General features: G+C 58.4%; 1 protein-coding gene across 1 annotated transcript; it reads left to right on the forward strand.

The window, feature by feature from the left end:
• Positions 1 to 949: 949 nt before the first annotated feature.
• On the forward strand, positions 950 to 6657 carry LOC138061283 (maestro heat-like repeat-containing protein family member 7). The gene is made up of 9 exons (XM_068910417.1): positions 950 to 1117; positions 1206 to 1343; positions 1872 to 1986; positions 2455 to 2592; positions 3098 to 3274; positions 3909 to 4064; positions 4359 to 4460; positions 4821 to 4923; positions 5515 to 6657. Exons 1-9 carry the CDS (start codon positions 1026 to 1028, stop codon positions 5679 to 5681), a joined length of 1188 nt encoding a protein of 395 aa, XP_068766518.1. The 5' UTR covers positions 950 to 1025; the 3' UTR covers positions 5682 to 6657.
• The last annotated feature ends 2359 nt before the right edge of the window (positions 6658 to 9016 follow it).

The raw sequence follows: 9016 nt of genomic DNA on the forward strand, positions 1-9016 counted from the left end.
TCAGCTTGGTCATGTGCTGCCTGCCTGGGCAGGACCCTCTTGGGGCTGCCAGGGAGGAGGGGGTGGGCAGGGGCAGGGCTGGCACACAGCTGGGGACCTCCAGGGCTGGCCCAGGCTACGGTGCTGCGGCCAAGGAAGTGCCACTGACAAGGCGCTCTGGGCCTGCAGCACTGCCGTGAGCATGTGGAAGGTGCTGATGGATAAGCCGATGCTTGCGCCGGACATGCTGCGGGAGCTGCTGAGCTTGCTGGAGGAGCGGCCACTGCGCAAGCAGTCCAGCTCCGACAGGGACAACAACTGCATCCTTCCGCTGGCCGTGAGTTAGGGGACGAGGCCTCCCGTGCCCCCAGGCTGGTGCCTGCCTCCCTGGGCCCCCTCCCCCTCTCCGCTGCCCGTGTGCCCCCAAGCAGGGACCTCTCCTGGGCCCATGGCTACAACATGGCCAGCGCCAGGCCTCCGACTGTGCCAGCGCACAGGGCTGCCAAGTGCTGCCTGGCCTCTCTGCACACCAACAGCCAGGCTGGCCATGCCCAGGAAATCTCCATCCGACGCTGTCCCTGCATCCGCCGACCTCGCTCAGCAGGCTGGAAAGCCAGGGTCGGGTTGGGGGCAAGGTGAGGGGCAGGAGTAGGGCTCCTGCAAAACCTGGGCAGGCAGCACGGCCTGGGACAGGGAGCCTGGCCGAGCGTGCACGCTACACGAAGCCTGCCGAGGTGATGGTCATGCTGAGGCAGGAAGGCTCACTGTGTACAACCAGGAGCTGAGGCCCAAGAGCCTGCGGGCGCTGGCCCTGGTCAGGCAGCCAGGCTGAGGCCTCCAGCTGCACTTCCCATGCTCCAAGGCTGTGCTCGAGCCTCCCACCTGGAGGGCTGTGGAAGCATGCCGGGGACTGCTCGGGAGTGAGAGGTGTGACTGGGTGTTTTCTGCAGGCAACGAGGGCACTGTGTGAGATCATCCGGGAGCCCGTCTGCCCAGAGGCGGTGAAGGCGTTTTTCCCCCAGCTCTTCCTGGCGCTGCTCTTGCAGATGGTCTTCACAGCAGAGTTCAGCCACCAGGAAGCAAATATCTTCTTGAGGGAATGCCAACGGGATGAGTCCCGTCCCACCAGCCACGTCAGGTGCTCGATCCCGCTCGCCCTGTCTCTGCGCTGCACCTGGAGGCAGGGCCGGGCTGCCAGTGTGACCTGGGCTTTGCTCTGCATGCAGGTGCGCCGTGCAGGCCATGAAAAGTCTGCTGCGCTGCGCCCACTATGAGACCATAGCCGTGGCTGTTGAGAGGAAGGGCGGCTGGGACCTATTTCTGCATGCGGACACCTCGCAGAAGGGAGTGGTGGTGCTGGCCAGGTAGAGCCCTTTCCGGCCTGCTCTGGCCCAGCACCTCTTCCCTGGCTGTGGGGTGTGCCTCCCCATGTGCTTCTTGGTGGGGGAGGGGGAACGCCACTTCTCCAAGAAAGAGGCTGCAGCCTCAGCCCTTGTGGCAAGGGCTCGCCCAGCAGAAGGGCCCTGGGAGCTGCCATGCTGCCCAGCTTGGAGAGCTGCTGGGGGAGCGGGCGGTGTTAGGAGCTGTGGGAGAGGGTCGCGCGCAGGAGAACCTGGGGAGGGCCCAGGGGCACAGGAATCCAAAGCGGGCAGGAGAGGGGATGTGTGGGCAGGCCATGCCGCCTGGGCAGGAAGGCTGTTTCTCCGGTCTCCCACCAAAAGGAACGTAATGATGCCTGACGCTGACTTTCTAATGGCAAGGTGTGGTAGGGCAAGAGCAGTGCTCCATGAGCAAATGCCGCTGGCTGCAGGAGCTGCGTGCCAAGCAGAGCGATGCCAGAGGAGGTTTGCCTGCTCGGCTGAGGCCCAACACTGCCTTCTTGCCTCTGACAGAGCAATGAGGGGGGCTGCCAGTCATCTGCGTCGCTGGATCTTCCGCCAGCTGGCAAGGCTGCTGAGGAGGGAGGACCAGTTTCATCAGCTGCCCGTCATGGCTTTCTTTGTCGAGGTGGGCCTCATGGCAAGCAGTGCCTCTCTGGAGGGGCCTCTAAATGCTGTGCTCGCTTGTGCACATGCGTGTGGGGTGATGCTGGTGAATGGAGCTGGGGCAATGCATACGCTCCTGGTAGTAGCCCCGGCCTTGGCTCGTTTCTGCTGGGCGACCACTCGTAAGCACTTGTATTTCGTGCCTGCTTTGTGGCAGCTGTCTGTGTTCAATTGCTCCTCCAAGGGATGAGAACAAGAGGCTGCGGAGGGTTCAGGGGACGGGAGGAGGAGGCGAGCAGTGTGTGCAGTGTGCCGTGAGGCGCGGGGCTGTGAGCAGGGCCCAGGGGTGTCTGCACAATGCCTGCTGTGTTTGGGCTGAGCTTTGTGAGGGCCTGGTGCCCTTGCCCTGGATGGTGGGTGGGATGGAGAGCTGCACGCTGCAGGCAGTGCTGCCGGCTGTGCCAGTCTTTCAGTGCTGTGTCCATTTCAGCTGCTGGAATGCCCTGACCTTGCCGACATGGATGAGGAGGTCCTGCCACTCGTCCAGGGTTATGCGCAGAGTGAGAGCCTGGAGATGCGCAGACTGGCGTTCAGAGGCCTCGTGGCCCTGTTGAATAGACCCAAGATGGTGAGGAGGGGGGCAGGCGGGTGAAGCCATGCTGGCAGCCTGGGGCTTGACAGGAGACACTGGGTCAGAGAGTGGCTTGGACTTGGCTGGCAATCCGGAGGTGTGGTAGCTGCTCCCAAGTCTCCGCTGCCCCATTCATCTGCCCCGAGTGTCATGCCAGGCCCTTGGCCGTGCTGCACAAGGAGAAAGGCACCAGTGCCCAGCGGGAAGATCTGGGAGAGGGACAATGAGCTGGAGCACAGGGCCGGGCTAAGGCAGCCAGCTGCTCCTGGGCCTTGAGGCAGCAGCTTTGCTCCCTACAGAGGCCAGTGCATGCTGAGGGCCCCCTTGCAGATCTGTGCCCTGCACTGCAGCCTCTGTGCCCAAGGCCTGCGTGTGTGCAGAGCCCTGGCCCTGGCCACTGAGCCCTGATGGGAAAAGAGCAGGCAGAGCACTTTTGGGCGGGCGGGGGGCGGGGGGGGGTCTGGCCTTGCTTCCCACAAAGAAAGTTGTGTGTTTCCCACAGAAAAGGAGAATGCAGAGCCTGCTCCCAGACAGCATGGAGTGGCTGCAGGATGCTTGCAGGGAAGTGCGTGTGGGAAGCCTGATGCTGCTGAGAAACATCCTCAGCTACCTGGAACAGAAGGGCTCCAACCCGATTGTTCTGCAGCTGGCCGAGAAGCTTCTGCCTCGCTTTGATGACGTAAGGCTGATGGGAGAGCCGGGGCTCTGCTGGTGTGTCCGGGGGTCCGTATGCGTGGTCTGGGTGCTGTGTGCCCCTCTGCATACGTGCCTGTTGGCACGTCCCCACACAGGCCCTGCTGTATGTCAGGAAACCTTTTGCCCTGTGGTTCTCAGCCCATGCCCTGTGCTGGCCTTGGTGTCCAGGGCTGTGGGAGTAGAGCAAACCAGCCCCCTGTCTGCTCTCGGCTGCTGCGTCTCGTGCTTGACTGCGTGCGGCGCTTGCCGTGGCCTGGGGCAGCGATGAGCAGAGAGGTAGGAGCAGGCTAGAGAGCGAGGGAGAGGCCGTGCCGCGGGGCTGTCCCTTTCTGTCCTCTTGTTGTGTGCGGGGGCCCTGATGGAGGCCTCGGGAAATCCAAGAAGCTCCCTCCAGAGGGAGAGGGAGACAGAGCCCAGGGAGGCTTGTCGTGCTGCTGCCGACAACCCTCATTGTCCAGGCTGCCTCAGCAGAGGCTTGTCCTCAGCTCCGACCTCTGGCTGGGCTGGGGGACAGTTGTGCCCGGAGAGGACGAGGCCTTGCCACGGCAAACGCTCTTGTCGGGCCCCGTTCCTGGAGTCGTTGCTGAGGCCTCCCCTCCTCTCCTCCCTGCCTGCAGGAAGACAGCAGAGTGCGAGAGCTCTCCATGCTCCTCTTCAAAGACCTGCTGGAGATTGTGGTGGGGAAGAACAAACGGAACCTGAAGCAGCATGCACAGAGGAGCCTGGTGCCGCTCTTCCTCCACATGAGTGACAAGGTGCAGAGAGTGGCCCAGGTAGGGAGCAGTGTTTTGGGGAAGCAATGCTGACATGCCGTGGGTGGAGGTGAGCAGCAAGGCAAGGGCTGCTGCCAAGTGTGCCTTGGAACGCATGGCAGCATGAGGTGCAGCTTCCTGTGTGCCGAAGGACAAGGCAGAGCTGCCTCTGCCTTCAGGGAGGGCCAGACCTAGTGGCACGCTGCGTCGTGCCATTTGGGGCTGGGAAAGGCTGGGAGCCTTGCCAAGACGAGGGGGACCCAGGGTGTCCTGCCGTGGCTGCGCTGGCATCTCCTGGTCTCTGTTGCTCTGCAGGCCTCTCAGGAAGCCCTGGTGAGCGCTGCACAGTTCCTCAAGTGGGAGGAGCTCAAGCAGCTGGCCAGAAGAGCGGAGACATGGAAGATCGGGGAGTGCGTGGTAAGGACGTGGCCAAAGCCCCCGGGGCCGTGGCGGGATGAGGCCTGCCGCCATGGCCAGTGGGCAGGGTGCACAGCTGTGCCCCTCACGCACTGCTGCAGCCCAGAGCCCTCTACTCTAAGTGCCCGCTGGGGTGCTGAAGGGGCCCCTGGCCTGGCTGGGCCTTGGCAGAAGCATGGCGGGGATCTCAGCACCCGCAGGCCCCGCTCTGCCCTCTGCTCCCTCTGAACCTGGCTACCAGCCAGCTTCTAGCTGGGAGGCGTGAACAGGAAGGAAGAGGAGGCCGGAGCTGGGAGGAGGGACAGGCCTGGCCTTCTGGGGAGGCTCGGTGCCAACCCCCTGTCCTTGTGCTGTCTGCAGCTGCTGAGGGACAGGAGCAGAGCGGAGCAACACCTGCGCCAGAGCCTGCCTTACCTGGAGAACCCGGACGCATCCTTGCGGGAGGCAGCTGTGAGGTTCATTGGTGAGCCACAAGCCCAGGGCCATGCCTGCCCACCCAGACGGGCACACAGGAGGGTCTTCAGTCCCTCCCACCATCCCTGGGTCCTGCACCGTGGGGACGTGGCTGGGGCCAGCCTTGCCCAAGGGGAGCAGGCTGCATGGCCAAGCTGGCAAGGCCAGATGGGAGCTGTGCTGCTGGGGGCTTGCTGGGGAGTATGAGGGGTGAGCGGAGGTGTTTGCCTAGGGCTCATCGGGCAGCAAGTGAAGAAGCGGAGGAAGGAGAAGGTGCAGGAGCTGTGCACTGGTGAGTGAGAGCAGCGCTGTGTCAGGCAGCCCTGGCAGGGAGGAGGGAGGAGGCTGGGAAGTGAGCTGCAGTTCACTGGCCTGCCCCAGGTGAGGAAGGCTCTGTGTCCCTATGTGGGGGAGAGCAGGGGGTATTTGGGGCGCATCTGGGGCTTGGCCGACCTGCAAGTGCCAGCTGATCCATTTGTCTTACCTGCTGCCTCCTCCGCATGGGAAGAGCTGAGTGGGGCTGGCCCTGCCTGGGGGGGGGATTCCTGGGATCTCTGCAAAGGTGGGAGTCTGTTCTCAGCTCGGTGCCTTTCTCTCGCAGCCCTCCAGCCCCTGGAAAATGATGCAGAACCTTTAGTCCGTTGCCTGGTGTCACAGACCATCATGAACCTGAGGGTGCCAAGGAGAACATCAAGATTCCACCTCGGAGCACTGTGTCCCTGGCTCCCGAGAGCATGGGCGAGGTGGCACCCTCCCGCCAGGACGTGACTCTGTTTGAGCAGAGCTGACGCAGCTGTGCCAATGCCATGGTGCTGCACACCACGCACACACGCAAGTGTGCTGGAAGGTCTGGCTCATTGCTGGCATCTCCCGCAGCCCCAGGACAGCTCGACTCCTCAAGCACAGCCCCTGTTGTGCTACCGCTTCATGGCTTTGTTGGGCTTCCCGCAAAGATACAGCCCCGTTTCCTCAGCCGGAGTGAGTGTTCTTTTTTTAGGGAGCCAAAGGCAAGGGGCAAAACTTGCTGCCTGCATGAATCTGGCTTGTCCTGGGGGGGACGGGGTGTCCACTCGTTCCAATATGCCAGGCCAGCGTAGAGCGGCCTGACACACTTTGGTTTTGCTGCAAAGCGTCAACTGCTCTGCTGGCCCACAATAGCCAAGGGAAAGGGGGAGAAAAGCTTTGGCCTCCCCTGCCCTCTCCAGTCACCGCAGGGCAAGAGCAGGCCCCTGCTGTCTTCAGGGCTTGCATCTCAGGTGGAAGGGCAGAGCTGGGGTATGACATGCAGCTCTGTTTCTATCGCCACTGCCTACCCTGCGCATGCAGGCCTCAAGGCCGAACCGTCCATGAACTCCAGAATCATTGCTGAGCATGTAACGGCCAAACCCATTAAAAGCAGCTAATAAAGATACACAGCTAGCTCATGGGGCTAAAAAGTAGACTGCAGGGGACAAGATGGGATGCACGTGGGTTGGGGTTGACCTCGGAGGAGATAAGGGACTGTGGGAAACAAGGACATGGCAACCAGTGTGGGCTGAAGGCCAAGACCAACCAGAAGGAGAGTAAAGAAGACTCAGTAAAGAAGATTGGGGGAGACCTTCCCTGGCAGGTGGGAAATAAAACTGTAAAGGGTCTAATTAGGCCAGAATTCCTTTGTTCAAGGTCCCTCCCTGGAGGCACCCAGCTCCAGCAGTTACTATGCTGCACCATCATTTCAAGAAATAAAATGTTGCTGCTAGATGTGCGTGAGGCTCTGCTTCTTGGAAACCTAGGATCAAAGTGTTTCCACAGCACTTTGGCACCCCAGATGGCAGTGTAGCCAACCACCATTGCACCCTCTTGGCTCCAAACATCCAAATTTAGAAAAGGAAAAGGAACAAAAAGGAGAAAAAAGCCGTTACAGTCAAATCGATCCCTAGCTAGTTAGCTGTCCCTTTATGTCAGGATGATTGTCCATCTTACAATTAATGTGGGGGTTAACCCAAGGAAGGATCCTTCGATTCTAAGAAATGAGCTCTGCTACAGCTTATATTGGAAGATGAAAAGCCTCACTGAATGGATTATTGGTATGTGTGGGATAATTGGATGTGGGACCGGCGAGATCCAAGGAGGACAAACGGCACCCTCTGTAAAACTACTCTTGCTGCAGCAGATATAGGTGTCCCAAATAACGCCCCAGGAGCTACTGCTCCGCCTTACACTCCTCCGGTGGCGCCTCCCGAAGATCTGTCTATCTGTCCCTCTCCTCCTCTTACTCAGACTTCCCCTCCTCCCGTGGCAGGCCTCCATCCTATGGTTGCTAATGTTTTACCTAATGCAGCAGCATTACAAGCGAGTGCAGCGGGGGCGGGGTGGGGGAGCTAACCCCCCTCACGTGGTACTGCATGTATTTACTAGCCAACCCTGGAGTCCGAGTGATTGAGCATTGTGGGCAAGCAAAATGCCCAGGTTGAGGGAGGATGCGGAAAGGAGCGCTCAGCTGTTTTCTAATAGATATGCACTGGGTATAATCCAAACTGGCGGGATACCCAAGTGCTCTTGAGAGAGTTGTTCTGACCAAACGAGCGAGATGATAAAATAGTTAATAAAGAGGCAAAGTTTGTACAACAGACTGGGGGAAACACAAATCGTTAGCCAGCAAACGATCCAAATTGGGATTACAATAACGCAGGGGACAGAGTCGCTTGCCAGACAGGACTCCGGAACTCGGTAGAAGCTATTAGAGCATGTAGCAAAGTAGGAGTGGATTGGACTAGAGTGCAGGAGCGTAGACAGAGCTTGGACAAAGAGGCCAGGGATTTTGGGGGACGACTAGGGCAAGCCTTGTTGAACTATGGGGGAAGGACTTTCCAGAATTGGAATGATGCACTAGCCATTAGTGTCTTTGTCCATCAGGCCGCTCCGGATAGCCCAAAAGAGTTGAAGGAGCACATGCCAGGGTGGCAAGGAGAAACTTCACAAAGGATTTTAAGCGTGGCAGTATTGGTCTATGACGGGCGAGAGGAGAAACAGCAAGGGAAGCAAGCAAAGGAACGGAAAAAGGAAAACCAAGAAGAGGCTAATCTCTTAGCAGCAGCTTCAGCACGGAACTTGCAAATTAGAGGAAGGGGTAGAGGAAGAGACAGAGGAGGCCGAGGAAGGCTAGGGCAATGCCAAGGGCAAGGACGAGAAGGGGACAGGAGAAGATGGGCAGACAGTGAGGGACCGGAATGTTATTTCTGTGGCAATGTAGGACGTATGCAGAGAGAATGTCCCCTTTGTCCAAGAAGGCCCCCAGGAGTAAGGAGCCCCCAGGCAAGCGGATCAGCTTGGGAGGGTGGACAGTATTCACAGTGACTAGAGACAGGGGAATCCAGAAACTCTGAGGAGAGAGAAATGTTTAGCATATTGTGTACATCTTCGAGATGCTGTCTCTTAGGGAGATACCTGCTTTTTCAAGAGCTGCAGACAAACTTCCAAAAGAGCAGTACCATCTTCATGTTTGCTTAACAGAAGGATTATCCTAGTTAAGGCGGGCTTATCTCCTTCAGTGTTCTGCCTTCAATAACTAAAAATGGTAACGTAACTTCTTGTTTGTCATAACGCACTATTGGGAACGGGATTACAATCGAAAAAGAGGAATGCCTATACTTTGTGCTTCACGAATTAGTGCCCGGCTGCAAAAGCACAGCTGCATCTCAGTTCTTGAGTCTCCAAACCAAATCCGTGCAGTAAGGCTTTCTTAACAACCCAGCAACACCTGGGCGCCTTTTCATTAGATTATTTAGTCTAAGGTAAACTTCACAAAAAAAAAAAAAAAGAAAGGAGAAAAAGTGCCTCACATTCTCCTCTATGATGTGCACAAATACTCTACCCCAATATATGTATCCAGCAGGTGTGCTCATAGAAACCAAGGGAGGACTGTTGGAGAAGGAAATTGTAGCCGATTTAGCTTCCGCTTCGCATAAGTCTCACTCTTGCTTAGCATCAGTGCCTAAAGTAGATGAGGCCTGCAGGCCTCAAGGCTGAACTGTCCTTGAACTCCAGAAACTTTGCGAAGGATGTGACCTTGCCAGTGCTGTAACTGCCAAACCAGTTAAAACTAGCTGACAAAGATACAAAAC

The sequence above is a fragment of the Struthio camelus genome, chromosome 16 (genome assembly GCF_040807025.1).
Source record: "Struthio camelus isolate bStrCam1 chromosome 16, bStrCam1.hap1, whole genome shotgun sequence".
NCBI lineage: Eukaryota > Metazoa > Chordata > Aves > Struthioniformes > Struthionidae > Struthio > Struthio camelus.

Coding starts and splice junctions, on each gene's coding strand:
- LOC138061283 (XM_068910417.1), top strand. CDS start 1,026: ATGGTCTTCACAGCAGAGTTCAGCCACCAGGAAGCAAATATCTTCTTG. Junction 1,118..1,205: donor CGTCCCACCAGCCACGTCAG/GTGCTCGATCCC, acceptor CTCTGCATGCAG/GTGCGCCGTGCAGGCCATGA. Junction 1,987..2,454: donor TCATGGCTTTCTTTGTCGAG/GTGGGCCTCATG, acceptor TGTCCATTTCAG/CTGCTGGAATGCCCTGACCT.